This window comes from Bos javanicus, chromosome 11 (assembly GCF_032452875.1).
Source record: "Bos javanicus breed banteng chromosome 11, ARS-OSU_banteng_1.0, whole genome shotgun sequence".
Taxonomy (NCBI): Eukaryota; Metazoa; Chordata; class Mammalia; order Artiodactyla; family Bovidae; genus Bos; species Bos javanicus.
The window spans coordinates 54,985,498-55,013,268 of record NC_083878.1 but is presented as its reverse complement, the minus strand read 5'-3'; the positions used below and the strand labels follow the sequence as shown (position 1 = coordinate 55,013,268).

At 39.2% G+C, this 27,771-nt stretch overlaps 1 protein-coding gene across 5 annotated transcripts in view; it reads left to right on the top strand.

The window, feature by feature from the left end:
* Positions 1–27,771, top strand: part of CTNNA2 (catenin alpha 2) — a 1,363,902-nt gene that overhangs the window by 1,077,681 nt on the left and 258,450 nt on the right. For all 5 annotated transcript variants that reach the window (XM_061432723.1, XM_061432722.1, XM_061432721.1 and 2 more), the window contains one exon: positions 10,567–10,719. In XM_061432723.1, coding sequence (XP_061288707.1) covers positions 10,567–10,719 — 153 coding nt within the window. The remainder of the gene's footprint in view (positions 1–10,566; positions 10,720–27,771) is intronic.

Below are 27,771 nucleotides of genomic sequence, written 5' to 3'. Positions count from 1 at the left end.
TCCTTATATTGCCTCCAGCGCTTATGGGCTCCATGTTCTGCTCACAGTTTTACCATCACCAAGGAAAGCTGCTGGACTGAGACCACCTGGAGATCCATGATGATCCAGCACAGCCTAGCATCCTAAGGCAATATTTCACTTTCTCTCTCCCCATGGAAGCAATTGTCCCCGCCTATTGTGGAGGGAGATGGGTATTTTAGTACAGTCATGTGTACTGGGGCAAAACAGGGAGCCAGCAGAAGGAGCCAAACACCTACTGCTGTTCTTCAGGGTGATCCCTGACCAAGCCTTCCCTGTCCTAGTCCCCATGACTTGTCAGTACAGTTTTGAGCTAAATGCTCAAGTTCTCAGTTGCTCAGTCATGTCCAACACTGCAACCCCATGGACTGCAAGCTGCCAAGATCCTCTTTCCATGGGATTTTTCAGGCAAGAATACTGGAGCAGGTTGCCATTTCCTCCTCCAGGGAATCTTCCCAACCCAGGGATCAAACCCGCATCTCTTGTGTCTCCTGCATTACAGGCAGATTCTTTACCATTGAGCCATCAGGGAAGCCCCCTATTTTGAACTAGAGTTTGTTAAATCTATCAGTTCAGTTCAGTCGCTCAGTCATGTCCGACTCTTTGCCACCCCATGAACCACAGCACACCTGGCCTCCCTGTCCATCACCAACCCCTGGAGTCCACCCAAACCCATGTCCATTGAGTCAGTGATGCCATCCAACCATCTCTTCCTCTGCTATCCCCTCCTCCTCCCACCCTCAATCTTTCCCAGCATCAGGGTCTTTTCAAATGAGTCAGCCCTTCGCATCAGGTAGCCAAAGTATCAGAGTTTCAGCTTCAGCATCAGTCCTTCCAATGAACACCCAAGACTGATCTCCTTTAGGATGGACTGGTTAGATCTCCTTGCAGTCCAAGGGACTCTCAAGAGTCTTCTCCAACACCATAGTTCAAAAGCATCAAGTCTTCGGTGCTCAGCTTTCTTTATAGTCTAACTGTCACATCCATACATGAACACTGGAAAAACCATAGCCTTGACTAGACCGACCTTTGTTGACAAAGTAATGTCTCTGCTTTTTAATGTGCTGTCTAGGTTGGTTATAACTTTCCTTCCAAGGAGTAAGTGTCTTTTAATTTCATGGCTGCAGTCACCATCTGCAGTGATTTTGGAGCCCAGAAAAATAAAGTCAGGCACTGTTTCCACTGTTGTCCCATTTGCCATGAAGTGATGGGACCAGATGCCATGATCTTAGTTTTCTGAATGTTGAGCTTTAAGCCAACTTTTTCACTTACCTCTTTCACCTTCATCAAGAGACAGTTTAGTTCTTCTTCACTTTCTGCCATAAGGGTGGTATCATCTGCATATATGAGGTTCTTGATATTTCTCCCAGCAATCTTGATTCCAGCTTGTGTTTCGTCCAGCCCAGTGTTTCTCATGATGTACTCTGCATATAAGTTAAATAAACAGGGTGACAATATACAGCCTTGACATACTCCGTTTCCTATTTGGAACCAGTCTGTTGTTCCATGTCCAGTTGTAACTGTTACTTCCTGACCTGCATACAGGTTAAATCTATACAAGTAAATAATTGCAGCTGTGTTATTTTTAAACATAGCCCAGGATTTATAGTGGTCCACATAGAGCAGACTACTGTTAAACCAATGCTTTTGGCCAAAGAACTGAATTGAAATAATGTCAATCCATCAATTGATTGATCAGAAATTTATTTTGATGGTGTTTTCCTGAAAATATGGTTTAGTGACCACAAAAACTTATTCTAGTTAAATGTGTATATTATCAGTTATCTATTGTCACAGTAGTACAGTATAACATTTAAGCAGCATGCAATAATAGCATTTGCTTATCTCTAGTCTGGAGTGGTCACCTTGGTCAAGTCCTCTCACGTGTATGGGTTTGCTTGCTCTTGACTGACCCAAGACAGTCTTGATGGAGATGACTGAGGGGACCTAGTTCTATTCCATGTGTTTGTCTCCTTCCTCCTGGAACAAGCATTCTAGCCTGGGCATATCCTTCTCATGAAATTGGCAGAGAACCAAACCAAGCAAGTCCACTTGACCAAGCAAGCCCACCCCTGCATGCACCATAATGGCCAATATCCATTGACCTTAGGCATGCCACATGGCCCAGCCCAGAGCCAGAGAAGGCAGACAATACAGAGTTACATGGCAATGGGTTTGAGAGGCAGTGGAGAATGGAGTCATTCATATAACAATTCTACTGCAATTATCTACTCAGTGCTTCTTACTTCATCAGCAAGATATTTATCAGCTTTTATCTTGACTGCATAAGTACTCTTAGAGAAAAAATCTAGAGGGCAAGGACTGTTTATCTGGCTAAACTAAACCATCACATGTTTGCTATTTGGAGCCATGCTTTGGTGTTTCTAACAATGACAGTTGTGCTTTGAATTGATCCAGTAGGGCCTGAATTGGGAAGAGGGGTATATGGAGAGAAGCGTGAAGCCTGATGAACTCTTCTTTTTTTCTTTTTTAAAGAAATAATTGGTTTTCCTAAAGAAAGAAGCTAGCACACTAATTAAAATGATTTTGCTTCATAGAAGATAGTCAGTGCCATCCGGATAATGAATAGAATGACCAAAGGATTTTGTGTGTTTCTCATTAAAAAAGAAAAACAAAATAAAGTAGAAACAGTGATTATTCTCTAAGTGCTCTTACACAAGCTTCATAAATACGTCTCTACTCCCCCCATATCTGTCCCCACCCCCAGCCCAAACTCGGAGCAGTGCTGTCATTACTGTTGGACTGTGCATTGGTGGCACCTTAGCTTATTAAAGTGGCTTTGGGTAGATTACTGCACTGACTGATTACCTTAATTGACCTTCAGACTGGCTAAAATTTGCCTGACTTAATGAGGTTCAATTTTTGTCAAGCCCCGAGGCTAGATGGCTCCCGGCCCAGACACTTTGTTGCTTTGATTTTTCATGTTTAATAACAATTACACCCCAAAGCTTAAGGAAATATGGTAAAATATGTCAGTGATTGTGAAGAGCCCAGAGCAGCTGTATCCTAGGGAAGACTTAAGGTTCAAAGTTTTGAACCCATTTAAAAATCACCCTCTTACATCATTGTAGTGAAGAAATTAATACTATTATTCTTAACAAGATTTTCCTAAACATCTGTCTAAATGGCAAGACATCTTAAAACAGCCAGCCATTTGTTAAATATCATCAGGGCAGCCTAGATTTGGGTGTTAATATTTATTTCTGAAAATCGAGATGGCCCTGGATTGCTCTGATGCACAGAAACCATTCCACCTAAAGGTTGATGTGCAAAAACTCTTTAATTAAACGTAAGGTTCAACAAAGAAAGAAAGCTTTCCTTCTGCAGGAGAAATAGGATTTATTGACAGTAGTGACCTGGAACACTGACCTGAGAAGGGTTATGAAAGAGTATTTGAGCCCAGGATAAAAGAATGCCAGGATTGATTAGTTGTGTCTGGTGTAGGCATAGAAAGGAAACGAGGGAGCATGTTTGCCATTCCTGTCCCACCCAGTTCATAGTTTCTGATCTTGTTTCTTATAAACAGCCCTTCACCTTTAATTTTTTTCTATAAATGTTTTTATTGTTTCAACCTTCCACCCATGCTTGAGTACTTGAATCATTGCTTTATCAGACCTATTCTTTATTGGCCATTTTTTTGGTTTTGATTAAGCCTCTGAGTTCCTTTCCTATCTTGGGGGAATTCCTCATTATATGAATTTTGATATAGGAAGCTAAAATGGCAAGAACACTTGATTTTACAAAACATTCCTCAAAAAACCTTCCTCCTTCATCCTTGCAACTAAATGTTGACACATGAACCACAGTTAGGGTCTGTATTTTGCCTGGATAAAAATCAGGTGCATTTGCCTAAGACTTTGAATCAGAAGCTAATGACAGAAAAACACAGTGTTAACATTCTGAGTTCTTTTCCTTCTTTCAACTAATAGGAGAGCTTTTCTGCTTAAATCTTCCAGAATTAGTCTCTAATGCTTGCAACTAAGAACTTAACTGATACAACAGGTCTTCTAAGGCAGAGCTCCTCAAACTGTATTGTGCATAGGAATCACTTAGACTTTTTATTAAAGTGCACATTCTGATTGAAATGGAGGTCTGGAATGTGGCCAGGGCTTGCTTTTCTAACAAATTCCCAGGAAATGGCAGTGATAGATGATACTGGCCTGTGGTCCATCTTTTAAGTAAAAAGGATCAAGGAAAGAAAAGGGAACCTGAAGGAAGATAGAATTGACAAGGGGAAAAAAAAGATCCATTTCAATGTGTTTTAGTTAAGTTATAGCAGACCAACTGTTATAACTAATAAACTTCAAAATGGGCAACAGGTCCAGTAAGATAGAATTGCATTCTTAATCATGTAACAGTACTGGACTAATATTGTTACCCTGGGTGAGGTTACCCTGGCAGCATTCCTCCATGCACTAAGGTGTGGGTTGATTGGGGGGAGGAGGGATTGTCCACCATCTTAAACTCATGGCTTCCCAGGTCATCCTGGTGTCACGTCTGTATTTTATCCAGATAAAAATGGAAAAGCATATGAGAAATATTTCAGTTTTTGAAATTTTAAAATATAAAGCATGGGTGTAGGAATCCACACATAATAAGTATTATGCAAACACTCTTGTAACCACTACCTAGGTCAAGAAACGGAACTTTGCCAGCCTCCCTAGAAGCCCTCTTATGTAATCCAAAAGTAATCATTATTCTGACTTTAGAGTGCTCACTTCCTTGTGTGTTTTTGTGGTTTTATCATCCTGATGTGCATCTTCAGATGACATCATTTGGTTTTGCCCACATTTTGGGATTTATCTTTTAGTCTATTAATCTATTGCATCCACTTCATTCCCTTTCTTTTGCTTATACTCCATCTGTTGGAGAACACGGATGGTTAGTATTGTAAGTTTTTGCATTTTGCTGAATACACATGTGTGGTGCCATATGTCCTGTATGTTGTTCTGTCTTTTGTACTTTCTGCAAATCACCAAGGGGATCCAGAGCCTCCACCATATTCAGGTTTGATCCCTTTGACATCACTATGGTTGGGATTGTGCAATTTCATCAGAAGGCACATAGTACGTGATTCTTTCTCTCTTTTTAAAATTGAAGTATAGTTGATAAACAATATTATATAATTTACAGATGTACAATATAGTGATTCACAATTCTTAAACAGCTGTATTTTTTAGTGATTTTTCAAACACTGTTGTTCATTATCTAGAATGAAGACATTTTAATTCATTATTGGTTGGAAAATGGTGATATTCTATCATTTTGTTTTCAATTTATTAAGTGGACTAAATTTAGAGTCAGATATTTCTTTTATTACAATAAATTTCAGTTCACATAGGAAAGGCAAGACATATTCTTGATTTTCCCAAGATAAGTGAAATTGGTTCCTTGTTGTCCTTTTAAGGTGACCAATTCATCATTATTATTTTTTAGTCCTTATACACTAATTTAAAGTTATTTTATCGGTTTCAGGCCACTGGAATTTTTATTGTTTGAGAAGTTTAAATTGTCTAAATTGTCTAGTAGTCTCTAATGGGCTTCCTAAGTAGCACAGTTGGTAAAGAATCTGCCTGCCAATGCAGGAGACACAAGAGATGCAGGCTCCATCCCTGAGTAGATCCCCTGGAGTAGGAAATGACAACCCATTCCAATGTTCTTGCCTGGGAAATTCCATGGACAGAGGAGCCTGGTGGGCTACAGTCCATGGGGTCACAGAGCTAGACACTACTGAGCACACACAGACACAGAGATCTTTAATAACCCTTTGCTATTGGACTGTAAAGAAAGCTGAGTGCTGAAGAATTGATGCTTCTGCACTGAGGTGTTGGAGAGGATTCTTGACAGTCCCTTGGACTGCAGGAGATCTAAGCAGTCAATCCTAAAGGAAATCAGTCCTGAATATTCATTGAAAGGACTGATGATGAAGCTGAAGCTCCAATACTTTGGCCATCTGATGTGAAGAACTGACTCATTGGAAAAGACCCTGATGCTGCAAAAGATTGAACGCAGGAGAAGGGGACAACAGAGGATGAGATGGTTGGATGGCACTGCCAACTCACTGGACATGAGTTTGAGCAAGCTCCGGGAGTTGATGATGGACAGGGAAGCCTGGCACGCTTCAGTCCATGGAGCTGCAAAGAGTTGAACACGACTGAGTGACTGAACTGACTTGACTGATCTAGTATAATAAAATGTGTGCTTCCTAGGTGGCGCTAAAGAATTCACCTGCCAATGCAGGTTAGATGTAAGAGATTTGAGTTCAATCCCTAGGCCAGAAAGATCCCCTGGCAGGAGGGCAGTGGGAAGGAGGGCACAGCAACCCACTCCAGTATTCTTGCATGAAGAATCCTATGGACAGAAGGGACCTGACCTGCTGTAGTCCGTAGAATCTCACAGAATCAGACACAACTGAAGTGACTTAGCACGTATGCATAATAAGATATTTCAGGCTTATTTATATATTTCTAGCCTCAAAGAACTTGGAATCAACCATTTCCCCAAGAAGCTTTAGTTTGTTTTATGGTAAAATTGTATTTCAAAAATGTTCATTATTACTGGACTGGCCACTGTTGGACAGAACTGGAAACTATATGTGTGTGTGTTTACTTAAAAATCTCATTTGTTCATAATGGTATTTCTACTTCAGGTCTAGAATAATAGGGTTTTTCCGTAATCTCTCTTTTAAAAAAAAGTCTCTTTTATATTACATTGTCTTTCTTCCACACTAACACTTCTGGTTAGCAAGGACACAGGAGATGAGAAATGAAATTTCATAACTGTTTGCTTTGTGTACATGCTCACTCAGTCATGTCTGACCCCTTGCGACCCTATGGCCTGTAGCCCACCAGGCTTCTCTGTCCGTGAAATTATCCCACCAGGTCTATTGGAGTGGGTTGCCATTTCCTCCTCCAGGGGATTTTCCTGACACAGGGATCGAACCCTCATCTCCTGTGGCTCCAGCACTGGCAGGCAGATTCTTTACCACTGAGCCTACCTTTAAACACAGTAGTGTTAGAATAACAATATTCATGCTACCATTATAATTAAAATCACATAAAATAGTTAAGATCTTTTTTACAAAAGATCCTATTCCCTTTTTCTTTTCATGTTTACATCTTCATTGTCAGAGCTTAAATACATTTTATATTATACTCTCTCCCATTTGACTATGCTGTTCTTAGTTTTATAAATAAGAATATACTGAATGTTCACTGCCAGTACTTATGTTATGCTTTTTGAGTTATTAGTTGATGTTTTTCTAGTTCTTTTGCCAGGTAAAGTTCATCCTTTAACAGTTTCTCTGTCTCATAAAAATGATATTCTCTGAGTTCTTGCATGTTGATCAAATTTTGTCTGTGGTTTAAATCCTTGAAAGTCAGTTCTGCTGGTTATAAAATTCTTAGCTCACATTTTATTTCCTTGAGGGTCTTAAATGTAATATTTTATTTTCTTCTGGCATAAAACTTTGCTGTTGAAAAGTCTAGTGATCATCTATAAATAATTTCCTTTCCTTTCTTTGCCTAAATACATAAGGATTTACCCCTTTTTTCTTTAGAATCCAATTTTCTTGGTTGATAGTATAGGTTTCCTTTCTCAAGTGCATGAAATGCTTTTTTAGAAAATTGTTTATATATTATGTGTATAATATATATTTCTATATCAAATATATGTCTATGTATAATGTATATAGAATATAATTTCTATATTTTAATAATTATATTAAATAAATAATTATATAAGTAATTATATTTATATAATAGCACTTTAAAATTATATATATCTTCAGGAAAATATTCATGAATTACTGTACTTCATTTTCTTTCCATTTTCTTGCTTTGATTTTCCTCTTTAGGGACCTCTGGTAGCCATATATTGAAATTTCTTTGCTTGTCTTCAGTATTTGTTACCTTTTCTCAAATTTTTAAAATCTCTTTAAAAAATTTTATTTTGCATTTAAAATTTTTTCCTTCTTTTCTCTATTTCTTTTGAGGCATTTGCTACTGTGTTTATTCATTCTTATTTAGTCTTTTTCAAATGATTTTTCTTTTACTTATAATTCTTTTCTAAGTTTCATGACTTCATCCTTGAATTTCTTCTTCTTCTAATTTATGTTCTTTCATATCTTGCATCATTTTTAGTGCATTTTAATGTGTTTGAAATAGTAGATTACAGTTTTAATTTGTTTTACAGGCATATCTTTCTGGGATGCTTTCAGTTTGTGTAGAGATGACATGTTTTTCTTATAATAGTTTTATGTGAATTTTGACCTTGCTGATTTCAAGTTGCTCATACTTAATGAGAACTCAATCTTCCTGAAGGCTTGGAAAAAGTCTAGAAGAGCAGATAATTCTTCTAGCTTCACAGAGCTCTCACTTCTCTTATTTTATGTAATACTTTAAAATACAGTAGGTTAGACACAAAATGACAAATATTGTATGATTTCACTTGTATAAATGATCTAGCATAGACAAATTCATAGAGACATAAAGTAGATTTATTAGGTCTGGGAGAAGTGTACCACAGAAAATTCTTGCCTAATGTTTATAGAGTCTCTGGGGTGATGGAAATATTTTGGAAGTGTATGTTGGTGATGGCTTTACAACATTGTGAATGTAATTAATGCCACTGAATTATACACTTAAAGTGAAAAACTTTTATGTTATATATATTTTTCAAAAATAAAATTTTCCTAAGATATAAAAATCAAACAGTGTCTTGATTGGTGAGATAGCTTAGTTCTGACCATTGCCCCCACTTTATCTAGATCTTCTCTTTCTTTTATCTCTGTTGTCCCCAGCCAGTTCAACTTTGATTACATTTAATAGCTTCTCCTTCATGAGGGTTTCTATCCTGGAGGAGAGCCAAGCCAGGTCAGCTTCAAGTGTCCTCTGCACTGTCCCCTTCGGACTTTATTAGAGGGCTCTGCTCTTTGCCACCTTATGAGGGCAGGCAGGTTATTTAACTTTTCCAAGTCTCATTTTCTTCATCTGAAAAACTGGTGGTATAAGAATAGTCCCTATCTTATAGTATTGTCATGGGGATTAAGTGATACAACATAAAAAAATCTTGGTTGATCTAAGTTGTCTGGCACATCACATATGCCCAGAATGTATGAGCTCACCAATAAAAGTATTATTCCCAAGCAGAAATATAACGCACCTTGCTAATGAGTAACTAATTAATGTTAATTTTCCACAAATCTGTTATGTTTTATATGGTAAAATGTCCAACTCAATCCAGAGTTAAACTAAACTACACATACACACAGGGATACCCTTTGGTAATTAGTGCAAAAAGGAACTGAGATTTGTACATTTCCCTTCTTCTGATCAATGATAAATGTGTATGTATCATACTATCAAAAGATTTGCCTGAATACCCCTGAATAGGAATATTTGCTTGGAAAATATACACACTGTTTATCATCTTCTCTTCTGTTTATTTGTATTTGGGGTGTTTTCTCCTTGCACACATTCTGATAATTATGAACAAAGCAGCACTAAGGTAATTGTTCAGTACAGTTCCATTTCATTTTAATGTGGCTGTCCTACTTCCCATTGAAACAATGTGGGAATGATGTGTAATTATGCATTATTAGAAATTTGGATATGTTTATTCTAAATTTGGAGAAGGCAATGGCACGCCACTCCAGTACTCTTGCCTGGAAAATCCCATGGACGGAGGAGCCTGGTAGGCTGCAGTCTATGGGGTCGAAAAGAGTCGCACATGACTGAGCAACTTCACTTTCACTTTTCACTTTCATGCATTGGAGAAGGAAATGGCAACCCACTCCAGTGTTTTGCCTGGAGAATCCCAGGGGCGGGGAGCCTGTTGGGCTGCCGTCTATGGGGTTGCACAGAGTCGGACATGACTGAAGTGACTTAGCAGCAGCAGCATTCTAAATTACCTTGAAGAATAATTGTCAGTACTTCTTTCTGGAGCATACCAACTATGTCATCATAGCACCTGGCAGATACATTTTTTAAATTGTTGGGTGTTTCATGTTTCTCGCTCCATCAAATACAAACAATGGATGTAGAAAGGACTGGAGACAGTAGAGAGATAAGATTTTCGGGTCACTTCAAGGCCTAGTTCATCATCTAAAGTTCTCCCCACCTGTTGATTGATGCTTACATTTCTTCTTTTTCTAAAAAGCCTGAGTTCTTAAGCTGAATCAGGACTCAAAACCTGAAGGGAGACACTTGGCCAATGAAGGATGTGAGCAGAACTTTGATAAGGACAGTCTATAATGTATTGAGCTACAAGTCATGTGTGTAACTTCTAAGTTGACATATAATACAGATAATTCAGAATCATTCTTGGTCATAGCTCTTTGCCTTCCTTTGATATGATAAGCACCAGGAAGATTAAAAAGAGAGTTGTAACATTATGTCTGTGAACCATGAGAACTGGGGCTTTAGAAAAACTATTCCTAGGAAGTGATTTAATTCATATGACTTAAAGAGTAATGCAGTCAAATAGTTCCTCTGTCCCTTAATTCTATTTTTTTTTTTTCTACTGTAGCTTCGGAAAGCAGTGATGGATCACATATCAGATTCTTTCTTGGAAACCAACGTTCCTTTGCTAGTTCTCATTGAGGCTGCAAAAAGTGGGAATGAGAAGGAAGTGAAGGAATATGCCCAAGTTTTCCGTGAGCACGCCAACAAGCTGGTAGAGGTAAGTCAAGAGAGGCTCGAGACTAGAATTTGTATCAGTATGTTTAATCTCTATAAATGGCTCCTGGAATTTCAACAAACCAGGCTCCTGTGATTTTCCTGGATCTTTCTTTTATCTTCTGGTGACTCCATCCTTTGTAAAGGACACAGGTTTTCAGTAATCTCTCCTCTCTCTATTACACAATTCTAAACAGATTCTGAAATGTATCTGCTAATTTTCCTTAACAGTAAGCAGAGGCAGAAACAGGAGCAATAGAAGGGACAGTCCAAGTGCTGAAGACCAGCTTTGATTTGAAGAAGTAGAATTAAAACTTCCAAATGGAGATTTAGACACAGTTCCCTTTTCTTTCCCATTTCTACTCACCCACCTAAACCTGAATTAGCTGGCCACATTATGAACATTGTAAAAATTAGTCTCCCCTCCCTAAAAGAGATGTTTGGACTCTTGGTAAAGACTCTTGGGACAGTAGTAGGAGTGTAAGTTCAGGTCCTAGGTATATTCTCTGTGTTAGAGACATCTGTAGGAGTTGCTTTATAAATGCGAAATTGTACTGTTTGACTAAAACCCTTGAACTTCCTACTGTAGCCCCAGTGTCTTGAGGTGACATTAGACTAAAGAAGCTGAAAATAGAGTCATGCTTATAATATTATGACAATCTTTCTGGCTCTGTTCCCAAATATGGGGCAAATACCCCATCACCCCTCACATTCTACCTACAGATTCCAAGATTTGGCTTCAATTCCAAGTTAGCCATTGCAGAACCCAAAGTCTTTCCAAGGTTCACCTTGGAAGTTCTGCCACTTTCAACTTTAAAGAAAGAACAGCTGAAGAAGGAGTGGGATTGGAGTGACAAGGAGAGGAAGAAGAGGAAAGGAAGAATGTGAAATGAGTGCTACAAAAGTTAAAAATATTAATATGCAATAAACAATAATATTAGCATACAGATGCATCATCCCAATATATATAATTCTAGTATTTACATGATAGTTGCAGAATTTATAGAGAACATTAATTAATGATGTGTTGTAGCTATTATCAATAAAGACAGGGACATGAGTTTAAAGTCCTATGATAAACATCTCCTACTTTCAATTCTGCCAGTGTCTTTCTGTAATTCTGTGTACAGCCTCATTTGCGGATCATGTTTGAAGTTCAAATTTGATGTCCTGGGTAAATATGAGGCCAGGGCTAAATAGCTCCCTATTCTTTTTTCCTATCTTATTGGCCCTGGACACAGCCATCATTTCCCCTCATCCCATCTGTATATTTCACTGTAGGGGAATCTAGTCACTCTGGGTGACTCTTGATTCACAACTTGTGCCAGCAGCAGAAGATCCAGGTCATTCAGACGCCACATTTCAGACTGTTGCTAACTTGCTCCCCTTAGTTATTCCTTTCCTTCTACCTGTGTGGTCCCTGCAGCCAGCAGCATTTTGGAATGTCCTGATGCCTGGGAGGTGCCAGGACAAGGGTGTACACTGGCCTCTGTTTGATTAGACATGAGCTGGACTTGAAAACATTTCTGCATCTTCTGTGCTTCAAACAAGTGCATCACTGCTAATGCACACATGTCAGAAAACTTGACCACTGGGCTAAGAGTCACACTTTTTCCAATTTGAAAGTGTCTATATGGACCTGGGTACTTTTCTGGGCCTTAGTTTCTGTCTGTAATATAAAAAATTTGGTTGTTATATTGATTTTCATATCTATTACCTTGTTAAATTCACTTCCTAATGCCAAGTTTTGACTGTATCCTGTAGGATTTCCTATGTATATAATCATGTTATCTGCAAATTATGAGTTATATTTCTTGTTTTCCAATCCCGTGTTTTCTTTTTTCCTTGTATTATTGCACTAGCCAAACCTTCAACTTAGAAGTATGGTAATAGATATTTTTCTTACCTTTAGATCTCAATGAGGAAATTTTAGTATTTTACCATGTATTATATCATTAGCTCTAGATTTCTTGTGGATATTGTTATTAGATTATTTGTCTTCTGTTACTCCGTTTTTAAGATTTTTAAAATTTATGAATATATATAGAATTATGTCATATTTCTGAGACTATTGCATAATTTTTGTCTTCTTTATTCTCCTTCAGAGGTATCAAAAATATGCTTTCCCTCAGAAAATAAGTTAGAAATTATATTTTCTTTCTGTTTTCTGGAAGTGAATGTGTGAGAATGGCATTATATATTTTTTTAATATTTGGAGAAATTCACTGATATAACAATCTGAGCCTGGGTATTTATTTGAGGAAGAGTTAAAAAATTGCAGATTAAATTTTTAAAGCATAAGACTGTTTAAATTTTCAGCTTCTTTTGGGTCAGCTTTGGTAAGTTGTAGTCTAGGAATTTGTTATTTTCATTTAATTTTCTAAATTTTTGACATAAAATTGCTCATGTCTTCTACCATTTTTAAAAAATGTATTAGAATCTGCACTACTCTTTCTTTTTTTTTTTCCCATTCATCCCTCATGTGCCTAATTGTGTCTTCTTTCTTTTTCAATGATTAGTTTTGTAAGAGGTTGACCAATTTAATAATCTTTTCTAAAACATAGCTTTCAGTTTTGTAGAATTTTTAAGTTTTATTTAAGACTTATCTTTGTATTTCTTATCTTTGTATTTCTCTTATACAAGAATGCTCTTATCTTTGTATTTCTTTTTTCTGCTCTCTTCTGTTATAACTTACTGGGGTGTTTTTTCTAACTTTTTGAAATGAATAATCCTATCATTGATTTTTATCCTTTTTTATTTTAGTAATATACATGTTTGAGACTATAAATTTCTTCCTAAACTATACATGTGTCTGGTTATTTTCTGCTGACCTAATTTTTAGCTCACTCATCCTGTCTCCATCTGTGTCCAATATGCTTGATACTGATCTATTGAGTTCCATTTTTATTTAAGAATTTCTAGTTAATTCTTTTTTTTTTTTTCTTTTTAATGATTCCAGTTTCTGATATTATTCATTTTCAGGTCATCTCCTTTAAAAGATATTAATTAGAATTATTTTAAAAATCCAAGTCATAAAACTCCAGTATTTGAATCAATTTTGTTTATGTTTTGTGGTTGCCCTATAGAGTGGTTCAAGCCAGTCCACAGTGGCTTCAACAGAGACAAGTGCTTTTTGTTTTTATCAGGCTTTGGGGTCTGGAGTCAAGATCTCCATGTAGGGGCTGGAGTTTAAATGTTGCTTCAGACTTCCCTTTGGCATAGGAAAAAAGGTGGGCCTTCCTATCAGTTTGCCCAGTTTGTAGCCAGAGGGAAAGGGGGAAGAGTGAGGCTTAAACACTGTCAGGAGCCAAACATTCAAAATGGATTTAAGACTCTTAATTATAATTAATCTCTGGTATTTGCCTGATGACTAGAATATGCCATGTTTCATTTAATTGAATTTGTACTTGTTTAAGTAAATGGTCATGTAGCTCTATGAGGCTTTCAAAATGGAGACTTTAGTTATATGTATGAAACTCCAGTACTTTGGCCACCTCATGCGAAGAGTTGACTCATTGGAAAAGTCTCTGATGCTGGGAGGGATTGGGGGCAGGGGGAGAAGGGGACAACAGAGGATGAGATGGCTGGATGGCATCACCGACTCGATGGACGTGAGTTTGCGTGAACTCCGGGAGATGGTGATGGACAGGGAGGCCTGGCGTGCTGCGATTCATGGGGTCACAAAGAGTTGGACACGACTGAGTGACTGAACTGAACTGAACTGAATGGTGACTGTTTGCTATTTGATTTTATCTTGATGATTCTTTATTTCTTTCTCGTATATTGGTTAATTTTTGATTGAATGGTAGACATTCTCATGAATAAATATAAAGAGTCTGTGTCTTAGTCAATCCAGGCTGCTATAACAAAGTACTACACATTCAGTGGCCTGTAAACAACAGAAATTTATTTCACACAGTTCTCGAGGCTGGGAAGTCCAAGACCAAATTTCCTGAAAAGGTGTGTTCTGTGAAGGCCCTCTTCCTTGTTCATAGCTTCTCACTGTGTTCTCACATGCTGGAAGGGGAGATGGATGACTGTGGGGTTCCTTTTCATAAAAACAGTAATCCCATTTATAAAGACTTCACTTTCATAATGTATGACACTCTCAAGACCTCACCTCCTAACCATCACATGCAGCATTAGGATTTGAAAGTATGAATCTTGGGAGGACACAAACATTCAGACCATAGCAATGTGGATGATTTTTCTCTCCAAAGAGAATTCATCCTGTCCTCTGACATGCAGCAGAGAGGCAAACCACCTCAGTCTAATCAAAGACTTGAGACTTCTCTGATTTGAGGCTAGTTTATGATTACCTAAGGTATAGTCTACCTTTCTATCCTAGTCCTATGGAATGGTCATCCCAGATGCCAAAAGAGAATCAAATGTAGTACCTAGTATCCCACCTCATCTATGAAGCATTTACTCCAGTTTTTGTTTTCTCATCATCGTGATACGTGTAAACTTTGATTTGTTTTTGTATGCTTCAAGGGACTACTTGGCTCTTGTTATTTGTAACTTAATAGACAAAAACGGTGGGAGAAAGCATTTTCAAAAGAAAAAAAAAAAAAGCTTATTTTTGAATGTCCCTTTGTTATGGCACCTTAGTTCCAAGCCTTTGCTTCCTTGGCCATCCTGTCCAGTTTTTGCCTCCCCAACCCTAGGAGGTTGCTGAAAACTCTTAAAGAATCATTTTCCTCTCAGCAGCAGCCTTCTATTTGTATCTCAGTTTCTCTTTCCATAGTAAGATTTTCAAATCCCTGGGAGGAAAAGTGAAATGCGGAAAGCTGGGCCCCCTTCAATGAGCATCTCTTTTGAGCTAGTCTAAGTTTTGACTCCTTTGGCTGATGTCTCATGCTTTGAAGCAAATTCTTTTATTTCTGCATTTCTAGTTGTTCTCATCAGGAAAGTGAGATGAGTCTCTTACAAGATTCTTTTTCATGACTGGAAGTGGAAATTCCTGAGAGAACTGGTTGGGATACATTTGTGAGATGATTTTTGTTGTTAATACTTTTAGTCAGAGATTTTTTTATTCAATGGAATGTGCCGTGCTTAGTCCCTCAGTCATGTCCAACTCTTTGTGACCCCAGGGACTGTAGTCCACCAGGCTCCTCTGTCCATGGGGATTCTCCAGGCAAGAATACTGGAGTGGGTTCCAACACCCTCGTCTATTCAGTACTGAAATGGGTTGCCATTTCCTTCTCCAAGGGATCTTCCTGAATCAGGAATCGAACCTGCATCTCCTATATCTCCTTCACTGGCAGGTATATTCTTTACCAATGGTGTCATCTGGGAAGCCCCATTAATGTAAATCACATAGGAATTATATATTAGGGAATTTTGAAGAAAGAATGAATGAATAATCAATCTCTGACTATCAGTTCAGTTCAGTTCAGTCACTCAGGCATGTCTGACTCTTTGCAACCCCATGGGGGACAACAGCACACCAGCTTCCCCGTCCATCACCAACCCCCAGAGCTTGCTCAAACTCATGTCCACTGAGTCGGTGATGCCATCCAACCATCTCATCCTCTGTCGTCCCCTTCTCCTCCCACCTTCAATCTTGCCCAGCATCAGGGTCTTTTGAAATGAGCCAGCTCTTCGCATCAGGTGGCCAAAGTATTGGAGTTTCAGCGTCTGCATCAGTCCTTCCAATGAACACTCAGGACTAACCTGTAGGATGGACTGGTTGGAACTCCTTGCAGTCCAATGGACTGTCAAGAGTCTGCTCCAACACCACAATTCAAAAGCATCAATTCTTTGGTGCTCAGCTTTCTTTAAAGTCCAACGATCACAACCGTACGTGACTACTGGAAAAACCACAGCTTTGACTAGATGGACCTTTGTTGGCAGAGTAATGTCTCTGCTTTTTAACATGCTGTCTAGGTTTGTCATAGTTTTTCTTCTAAGGAGCAAGTGTCTTTTAATTTCATGGCTGCAATTACTACCTGCAGTGATTTTGGAGCTCAAGAAAATAAAGTCTGTCACTGTTTTCATTGTTTCCCCATCTGTTTTCCATTAAGTGATGGGACTGGATGCCATGATCATAGTTTTTTGAATATTGAGCTTTAAGCCAACTTTTTCACTCTCCTTTTTCACTTTCATCAAGAGGCTTCTTAGTTCCTCTTCACTTTCTTCCATAAGGGTGGTGTCATCTGCATATCTGAGGTTATTGATATTTCTCCCGGCAATCTTGATTCCAGCTCATGTTTCATCCAGCCTGGCATTTCTCATGATGTAAACCAGACCACCTGACCTGCCTCTTGAGAAACCTATATGCAGGTCAGGAAGCAACAGTTAGAACTGGACATGGAACAACAGACTGGTTCCAAATAGGAAAAGGAGTACGTCAAGGCTGTATATTGTTACCCTGCTTATTTAGCTTATATGCATAGTACATCATGAGAAATGCTGGGCTGGAAGGAAGCACAAGCTGGAACCAAGATTGCCAGGAGAAATATCAATAACCTCAGATATGCAGATGACACCACCCTTATGGCAGACAGTCAAGACCTAAAGAGCCTCTTGATGAAAGTGAAAGAGGAGAATGAAAAAGTTGGCTTAAAGCTCAACATTCAGAAAACTAAGATCATGGCATCTGGTCCCATCACTTCATGGGAAATAGATAGGGAAACAATGGAAACAGTGACAGACTTTATTTATCTGGGCTCCAAAATCACTGCAGATGGTGATTGCATCCATGAAATTAAGAGACCCTCCTTGGAAGGAAATTTATGACCAACCTAGATAGCATACTGAAAAGCAGAGATATTACTTTGCCAACAAAGGTCCGTCTAATCAAGGCTATGGTTTTTCCAGTGGTCATGTATGGATGTGAGAGTTGGACTTTAAAGAAAGCTGAGCACCAAAGAATTGATGCTTTTGAACTGTGGTGTTGAGAAGATTCTTGAGAGTCCTTTGGACTGCAAGGAGACCCAACCAGTCCATCCCAAAGGAGATCAGTCCTGGGTGTTCATTGGAGGGACTGATGTTGAAGCTGAAACTCCAATACTTTGGCCACCTGATGCGAAGAGCTGACTCATTTGAAAAGATCCTGATGCTGGGAAAGATTGAGGGCAGGAGGAGAAGGGGACGACAGAGGATTAGATGGTTGGATGGTATCACCGACTCGATGGATGTGGGTTTGGGTGAACTCCGGGAGTTGGTGATGGACAGGGAGGCCTGGTGTGCTTTAGTTCATGGGGTCACAAAGAGTTGGACATGACTGAGTGACTGAACTGAACTGAACTGAATCTGCATATAGGTTAAAGAAACAGGATGACAATATACAGACACAATGTAATCCTTTCCCAATTTGAAACCAGTCTGTTGTTCCACATCCAGTTCTAACTGTTGCTTCTTGACCTGCATACAGATTTCTCAGGGGGCAGGTAAAGTGGTCTGGTATTCCCATCTCTTTAAGAATTTTCCAGTTTGTTGTGATCTACACAGTCAAAGATTTTACGGTAGTCAATGAAGCAGCAGTAGATGTTCTTCTGGACTTTTATTGCTTTTTCTATGATCCAACAGTTGTTGGCAATTTGATCTCTGGTTCCTCTGCCTTTTGTAAATCCAGCTTGGACATCTGGAAGTTCTCAGTTCACATACCGTTAAAGCCTAACTTGAAGAATTTTGAGCATTACTTTGCTAGTGTGTGAGATGAGTACAATTGTGTGGCTGTTTGAACTTTCTTTCGCATTGCCTTTCTTTGGGGTTGGAATGAAAACTGACCTTTTCCAGTCCTATGGCCACTGCTGAGTTTTCCAAATTTGCTGGCATATTGAGTGCAGCACTTTAACAGCATCATCTCTTAGGATTTCAAATAGCTCAGAATTCCATCACGTCTACTAGCTTTGTTCATAATGATGCTTCCTAAGGCCCACTTGACTTTGCATTCCACAATGTCTATGTCTGGGTGGGTGATCACACCATCATGATTATCTGGGTCTTGAAGATCTTTTTTGTATAGTTCTTCTGTGTATTCTTGCCACCTCTTCTTAATGTCTTCTGCTTATGTTAGGTCCATATCATCTCTGTCCTTTATTGAGCCCATCTTTGCATGAAATGTTTCCTTGGTATCTGTGCTTTTCTTGAAGAGATCTCTAGTCTTTCCCATTCTATTGTTTCCCTTTGTTTTTTTGCATTCTTCACTTAAGAAGGCTTTCTAATCTCTCCTTGCTAGTCTTTGGAACTCTGCATTCAGATGGATATATCTTTCCTTTTCTGCTTTGCTTTTTGCTTCTTCTTTTTTTTTTTTTTTTTCCAGCTAGTTGTAAGGCCTCCTCACACAACCATTTTGCCTTTTTGCATTTCTTCTTCTTGGGGATGTTTTTAATTACTGCCTCCTGTTCAATGTTATAAACCTTCTTCCATAGTTCTTCAGACACTCTATCAGATCTAATCCGTTGAATTAATTTACACTTCCACTGTGTAATCATAAGGGATTTGATTTAGGTCATACCTGAATGGTCTAGTGGTTTTCCCTACTTTCCTCAATTTAAGTTTGAATTTGGCAATAAGGAGTTCATGATCTGAACCCCAGTCAACTCCTGGTTTTGTTTTTGCTGACTGTATAGAGCGTCTTCATTTCTAGCTGCAAAGAATATAGTCAGTGATTTCAGCATTGATCATCTGGTGAGGTCCATGTGTAGTGTCATCTCTTGTGTTTTTGGATGAGGGTGATTGCTATGACCAGTGTGTTCTCTTTGCCAAACTCTATTAACCTTTGCCCTGCTTTATTTTGTACTCTCAAGACCAAACTTACCTATTACTCTGCGTATCTCTTGACTTCCTACTTTTGCATTCCATTCCCCTATGATGAAAAGGACATCTTTTTTTGTTGTTAGTTCTTGTTGAAGGTCTTGAAAGTCTTCATAGAACTGTTAAACTTCAGCTTCTTTGGCATTAGTCATTGGGGCATAGATTTGGATTACTGTGATATTGAATCGTTTGCCTTGGAAATGAACAGAGATCATTCTGTTGTTTTTGAGATTGCACCCAAGTACTGCATTTCAGACTCTTTTGTTGTCTATGAGGGCTACTCCATTTCTTCTAAGGGATTCTTGCCTACAGTAGTAGATATAATGGTCATCTGAATTAAATTCGCCCATTCTGGTCCATTTTAGTTCACTGATTCCTAAAATGTCGATGTTCACTCTTTTCATCTCCTGTTTGACCATTTCCAATTTGCCTTGATTCATGGACTGAACATTCCAGGTTCCTATGCAGTATTGTTCATTATAACATCAGACTTTACTTTCATCACCAGTCATGTCCACAACTGAGCATTTTTTTCACTTTGATTCAACCTCTTTAGTCTTTCTGGAGCTGTTTCTCCACTGTTCTCCAGTAGCATACTGAGCACCTACTGACCTGGAGAGATCATCTTTCAGTGTCTTTTTGACTTTTCATATTGTTCATAGGGTTCTCAAGGCAAGAATACTGATGTAAACCACATTTCCTTCTCCAGTGGACTATGTTCTGTCAGAAGTCTCCACTATGACCCATCCATCTTGGGTGGCCCTACACAACATGGCTCATAGATTCATTGAGTTAGACAAGGCTGTGATTCAAGTGATCAGATTGGTTAGTTTTCTGTGATTGTAGTTTCCATTCTGTCTGCCCTCTGATGGACAAGGATAAGAGGCTTGTGGAAGCTTCCTGAGGGGAGGGACTGGCTGTGGGGGAATCTGGGTCTTGCTTTGATGGGCAGGGCCATGCTCAATAAATCTTTAATCCAATTTTCCATTGATGGGTGGGGCTGTATTCTGGCCTAGAGAATCCCATGGACTATATAGTCCATGGGGTTGCAAAGAGTTGGAAAGAACTGAACAACTTTAACTTTCACTTTTACCTTTGCTTATCAGTTCAGTTCAGTCACTCAGTTGTGTCCAACTCTTTGCAACCCCATGAATCACAGCACGCCAGGCCTCCCTGTCCATTACCAACTCCCGGAGTTCCCTCAAACTCATGTCCATCGAGTCAGTGATGCCATCCAGCCCCTCTGCCATCCCCTTCTCCTCCTGCCCACAATCCCTCCCAGCATCTGAGTCTTTTCCAATGAGTCAACTCTTCGCATGAGGTGGCCAAAGTAATGGAGTTTCAGCTTCAGCATCTCAGTCCTTCCAAAGAACACCCAGGACTGATCTCCTTTAGAATGGACTGATTGGATCTCCTTGCAGTCCAAGGGACTCTCAAGAGTCTTCTTCAACACCACAGTTCAAAAGCATCAATTCTTCAGCACTCAGCTTTCTTCACAATCCAACTGTCACATCCATACATGACCACTGGAAAAACCATAGCCTTGACTAGACGGACCTTTGTTGGCAAAGTAATATCTCTGCTTTTTAATATGCTATCTAGGTTGGTCATAACTTTCCTTCCAAGGAGTAAGCTTCTTTTAATTTCATGGCTGCAATCACCATCTGCCGTGATTTTGGAGCAAAACAATAAAGTTTGACACTGTTTCCACTGTTTCCCCATCTATCCGCCATGAAGTGATGGGACCAGATGCCATGATCTTAGTTTTCTGAATGTTGAGCTTTAAGCCAACTTTTTCATTCTCCTCTTTAACTTTCATCAAGAGGCTCTTTAGTTCCTCTTTACTTTCTGCCATAATGGTGGTGTCATCTGCATATCTGAAGTTATTGATATTTCTCCTGGCAATCTTGATTCCAGCTTGTGCTTCCTCCAGCCCAGCGTTTCTCATGATGTACTCTGCATATAAGTTAAATAAGCAGGGTGACAACATACAGCCTTGACGTACTCCTTTTCCTATTTGGAACCAGTCTATTGTTCTATGTCCAGTTCTAACTGTTGCTTCCTGACCTGCATATAAGTTTCTCAAGAGGCAGGTCAGGTGGTCTGGTAGTCCCACCTCTTTTAGAATTTTCCACAGTTTCTTGTGATCCACACAGTCAAAGGCTTTGGCATAGTCAATAAAGCAGAAATAGATATTTTTCTGGAACTCTCTTGCTTTTTCGATGATACAGTGGATGTTGGCAATTTGATCTCTTGTTCTTCTGCTTTTTCTAAAACCAGCTTCAACATCTGAAAGTTCACTGTTCACGTACTGCTGAAGCCTGGCTTGGAGAATTTTGAGCATTACTTTACTAGCGTGTCAGATGAGTACAATTGTGCAGTAGTTTGAGCATTCTTTGGCATTGCTTTTGTTTGGGATTGGAATGAAAACTCACCTTGGACGTGGGGTTGTTCCTCTCGGCTGCCACCCCTGACCTCGGGCGTGGCGTAGCTCCTCTTGGCCGCCGACCCTGATTTAGGACGTGGGGTAGCTCCTCTCCGCCGCTCCTGTGCCTACGCAGCCTGGCACTTCACCACCCCTGACCTTGGGCTAGGGGTAGCTCCTCTCAGCCACACTTCTGCGCCGTCTGTCTCAGCCGGCGCGTTATAGAGTTTCATTATTTTATATTCCGTTTTCACCTATTTTTATGTGCTTTTTTTCTTATATTTGTGTACCATTTTCTCCTAGTTTGATATTTGCCATTCAGAGATGATGGAAGGCATCACAACCTTTTATATAATGTCAGTTTTTAGACAATCTTCAACAAAGACAGTATAAGTGAAAATAAAATATTAACAAAATATGAATAGACAAGAATAATTTGAATTTTCATAATTGCCTTAGCAAGTGAAAATTTGAGGCTTTTTCCCCTATAGTGTTTGTCACATTTAGTAAAAACATAGGTGAATTTATACCCTAGTATTTGTTGATTTGAGAGAACTTACCGGATCAGCAGTGATGCTTCATGAACTGTAGCATCAGCCACTATAGGAAGTACTACCAGAGGTCATTTCCCCCCATCTCCAGATTCCAGCTAATTCCTTTCTTCTGAGGGTGAGCTCAGGGCTTCAGGGCAGGGCTGACTCTGAAGGAGTGCTGATCTGATCCAAGCACACCTGCTCTATCTCATTCCTAGGCTTTCTGGAGAAATACAATGCAACTTATGACAACTCAGTTACAACCAAAGTAACATGATCTGGGAGAGGGTGAAGTGGATGTAAAGTGGGGCAAAATATGCATTGCAGCAAAAAATAAATAAAACTGAATCTGGAAAATAACACGTAAAATCAATACAGCTGTTTCAGAGCCTCCAGACTGGAACATTTCTTCCATGGCTTTGCCTTCAGTGTATCTCCTGCTCTTCTTTCTAATTCCCCATCTTTACCATAAAAGCTCCAGTGCAAATTGCATACCCTGTAGTCTGGGGAAATGCTGGGTCCTCCCAACAGGCCTCTCTCATATGCCTGGTCCTTCTGCTGCAGCAGCCAGAGTGAAATTCTGAGAATGCAAATCAGATTGCACAACTGCCCTGCCTGAGGCATTCAGCGGTTTCCTCTTGTTCTCAGGTTGAAGATCAAGGTTTTAAGGAAGTCTGCAAGATCTGCAGAATCTGGCCGTCTCTACAGCCTCCAGGCTCATCTTTCTGTCCTCTCCCACTTCCTACCTGGCAGGCATCAGACAGGCTACTTTCTGTTTGTTGAAAGTGATAGAGGGATGATATGGGGAGGGAGGAGGGAGGAGGGTTCGGGATGGGGAACACATGTATACCTGTGGCGGATTCATTTTGATATTTGGCAAAACTAATACAATTATGTAAAGTTTAAAAATAAAATAAAATTAAAAAATAATAATAAATAAAAATAAAAATACATGTATTATGACAAAAAAAAAAAAAAGAAAGTGATAGGCTGCCTCCGCCTGGGCCTGTGCTTTCTTATATTGACCCTTTCCTGACAGTCTCCCTGCTCTACCCCTTCCTGTCATTTCTGATTGTTCAGCTTTTAGCACAAACATCATGTCCCTGAGTGGGATCAGTTCCTCATGTTTTTCACTCTCATGAAACCCTATTTCCTTTTTTAAAAAACAAAACAAAACAAAAACCAAGTATTTGTGATCTCAAAGATTTTCTGAAAATCTTTTCCCCTAGTTTTACTGAGATATAATTTACACACATCACTGTATACATTTTTTCCTTTATTTTTCTTCTTATTTTATTCAGATATATTTGATGTGTTGTTGTGTTGTTTATTCTCTAAGTCGTGTCTGACTCTTTTGCAATCCCATGTACTGCTCCTCTGCCTATGGGATTTTCCAGGCAAGAATACTAGAGTGGATTGCCATGCCCTCCTCCATGGGATCTTCCCGACCCAGCACCTCCTGCTTGGAAGGCAGATTCTTTACCACCTGGGAAGTCCAATATTTGATACACAGCTCTGTATAAGCTTAAGGTATACTGAATGATGATTTGATATATATACTTCTGAAGTGATTACCAGAAAAAGTTAAGTGAACATCCATCATCTCATATAGATACACAGTTAAAGAAACGAAAACCATTTTTTTCCTTTTGATGAGAATCCTACTTACTTTTGATTTGCACACATCCACCTCTTAGCCTATCTGCTGTTTCTCTTGCTAAATTAGCAATTTCTTTGAGAAAAGGACCATGTCTCATTGATTCCTAACTACTTAACAGATATGAGTGCCTAGCATAGAAGAGGTACTTAATAAACAGATACTGCCTGAAGAATGAATGAAATAAGTGAGGCCTAGGATATTACCAGCATGGCTGCAGAACCCTGAATAGGTATTTCTTGGATCAATAAACATTCGTTGGGCTTATTTACTTCCCCAATGTACTACCAAGGAGGAATTGTGAATCCGAGAGCTTATACTCCCATTTCTATACAGTAGAAAGTCTTTGCTTTTGGAGACTGTGAGAAGTTGAATTAACTCTTGAGTTAATGCCTATTATTTCTTCCCTGCATTTGCCTTACAAGCATGCAGTTGTCCTTATTCTTGGTTACAGAGGATGCAAGAAAGGGAATTGGTTTTCTCCGACAAATTGAAGCACGTCACTGAGGCCATAGCAGTGACGTGTAGCCATAGAGCTACACAAGGCAATCTTGATTCTCTGCTTCATCATGTTGACTTTGTTACTTTTGGTAGAGGCTCCCCATGCAGGGTAGGAAGCTGCGTCCGTTAGAAAATGCGTTTTGAAATTAAGGCACAGAGTCTCATATTCAGAATGAGGAATGGGATCATCAGTGAAGCACAGACTGCCTTAATTTCAGCCTTGAGTAAGTTGCTTTTCTCCATCAATCCCTCTGCTTGCACAGAAGATTCATTTAGTCACAAGTGTTTACTAGGTGGTTACCATGTGCTGACAGTTGCTGGCAATAAACAATGAACCAAGCTGATACATTTCCTGCTCTCATGGGGCAAATATTGTGTTGGAAAAGATAGAGTGAGATAAATGTATAAAATGTAACGGTGGGACTCTGCTGTAGAGCAAAGTGAAGCAGGGTAGGGGGGTGGAGAATGATGTTTAGCATGTCTCTGAAGATGACTATTAGGCATGGATTTAAAGGAAGTGAAGAATATTCCAAACTGTGCAACAGAAAGGGCAAATACCCTCAAGGCAGCAGTGTGCTTGGCATGTTTGATAAAGAACAGAGAGACCAGTGTGACTGTAGTTGAGCATGAGAGGGAAAATTCCAGAGATAAAATTGAGGGCTGGGTGCAAGGATTTTGTATTCTACTTAGATATTTGAATATAAAGTACAGTGTGATCTAATTTCTATATTGAAAGAGTCATTCTATGGCTTTATGGAAAATAGACAGTAGAGTGATAAAAGGAGAAGACAAGAATAGATGGAAGGATGTTCCAGTGTTCCAGCAACAGATTAATACTATGGCCAGAATAGAAGCAATGGAGGTGGGAGGAAGTGGTTGGCTTTAGGGCTGACATAATTGATGTTAGGATAAGAGACAAAGTCTGGGGTGGCTCCACCTTGACCTGCTCCAGTGGTGAAATCACTTGGAATTTTTTAAAAAGAGCCTTCATTCTGAGATTATTTCTTGATTAGCTGTAGCTGTAGCTGTTTGTTAGGTGTGATTCTGTAAATGCTACACATATGTCTTGAGTTGAAATAAACATGAGAAAGCTTTGTCCTTTCCAGGGTCTTGATTCAAATCATGCATGAAAAAGAAAATCTAGAAAAACTGCATTAAAAACAATAAGGATGGAACTGGATCTCCAGTTTAAAAAGTAAAAACTGAACATTCTCATCTTTCCCTCAATGTTTCCTTCCCAGTTCAGTTAACCTACTTGAACTGGAAATGAATTATTGGAATTTCTCAAGTAATTGTCATAACGAACCTGTAAATCATAATATTTTACAAAGAACTATTTTGTTCAGGTCAAGCATATGTTAAACTTAAAAGTTTTCTTTCTGTTCTTTAAGTATAGATTTGAATGCCTCTCTTCCTCAAATTCTCTAGTTCCTTAGTATTAGTTGCTCAGCTGTGTCCAACTTTTTGTGACCCTATGAACTTTAGCCCACCTGGCTCCTCTGTCCGTGAAATTCTCCAGGCAAGAATACTGGAGTAGGTTGTCATTTCCTTCTCCAAGGAATCTTCCCAATCCAGGGGTCAAACCTAAGTTATCATCTAGGTCTCCAGCATTGCAGGCAGATTTTTTACCATCTGAGGTGCCAGGGAAGTACCTAAACTCTACCATATTTTATAATTTTTCCTATAACATACAAAAAAAGATTTAAAGAAGTTCAAGGATTTACTTTAGGCTGTTAGTAACTATTTGAATATAGAGCCAGGGTTCTTTATAAGCTCTTTATTACTTATTACCTTGTTTAAAATGCTTTTGGCAACCATATGAAGTAGCCATTACTCTTTTAAATTAATTTGGTTTTTTATTGAGGGATAATTGCTTTATAGAATATTGTTGTTTTTGATCAAACCTCAGCATTAATCAGCCATCATTTCAGTTCAGTTCAGTCGCTCAGTCTTGTCCGACTCTTTGCAACCCCATGAATCGCAGCACACCAGGCCTCCCCGTCCATCACCAATTCCTGGAGTTCACTCAAACTCATGACCATCGAGTCGGTGATGCCATCCAGCCATCTCCTCCTCTGTTGTCCCCTTCTCCTCCTCTGTCGTCCCCTTTTCCTCCTCTGTCATCCCCTTCTCCTCCTGCTCCCAATCCCTCCCAGCATCAGAGTCTCTTCCAATGAGTCAACTCTTCGCATGAGGTGGCCAAAGTATTGGAGTTTCAGCTTTAGCATAAGTCCTTCCAATAACGCCCAGGACTGATCTCCTTTAGAATGGATTGGTTGGATCTCCTTGCAGTCCAAGGGACCCTCAAGAGTCTTCTTCAACACTACAGTTCAAAAGCATCAATTCTTCGGCACTCAGCTTTCTTCACAGTCCAACTCTCACACCCATACATGACCACAGGAAAAACCATAGCCTTGACTAGATGGACCTTTGTTGGCAAAGTAATATCTTTGCTTTTTAATATGCTGTCTAGGTTGGTTATAACTTTCCTTCCAAGGCCATAGGTATACATATATCCCCTCCCTTTTGAACCTCCCTCTCATCTCCCTCCCCATCCCACTCCTCTAGGTTGATACAGAACCCCTATTTGAGTTTCCTGAGCTATACAGCAAATTTGAGTTGGCTATCTATTTTACATATGGTAATGTAACTTTTCATGTTACTCTTTCCATATATCTCACCCTCTCGTCCCCTCTCCCCATGTCCATAAGTCTGTTCTCTATGTCTGTTTCTCCATTGCTGCCTTGTAAATAAATTCTCCAGTACCATTTTTCTAGATTCCATATATATGCATTAGAATATGATATTTATCTTTCTCTTTCTGACTTACTTCACTCTGTATAATAGGTTCTAGATTCATCCACCTCATTAGAACTGATTCAAATGTGTTCCTTTTTATGGCTTGGCAATATTCCATTGTGTATATGTATCAGTATTTTTTTTTTTTTTTTTTTTTTACTTTTTATTTTGTATTTGGGTATAGTGGGTCTTCCCTGGTGGCTTAGTTGTAAAGAATCTGCCCATCAATGCAGGAGACGTGAGTTCAATCCCTGGGTCAGAAAGACTCCCTGGGGAAGAAAATGGCAATTAGCTCCAGTATTGTTGCTTGGGAAATCCCATGGACAGAGAGGCCAAGTGGGCTAGAGTCCATGGGGTGGGGGGTCACAAAGAGTTGGA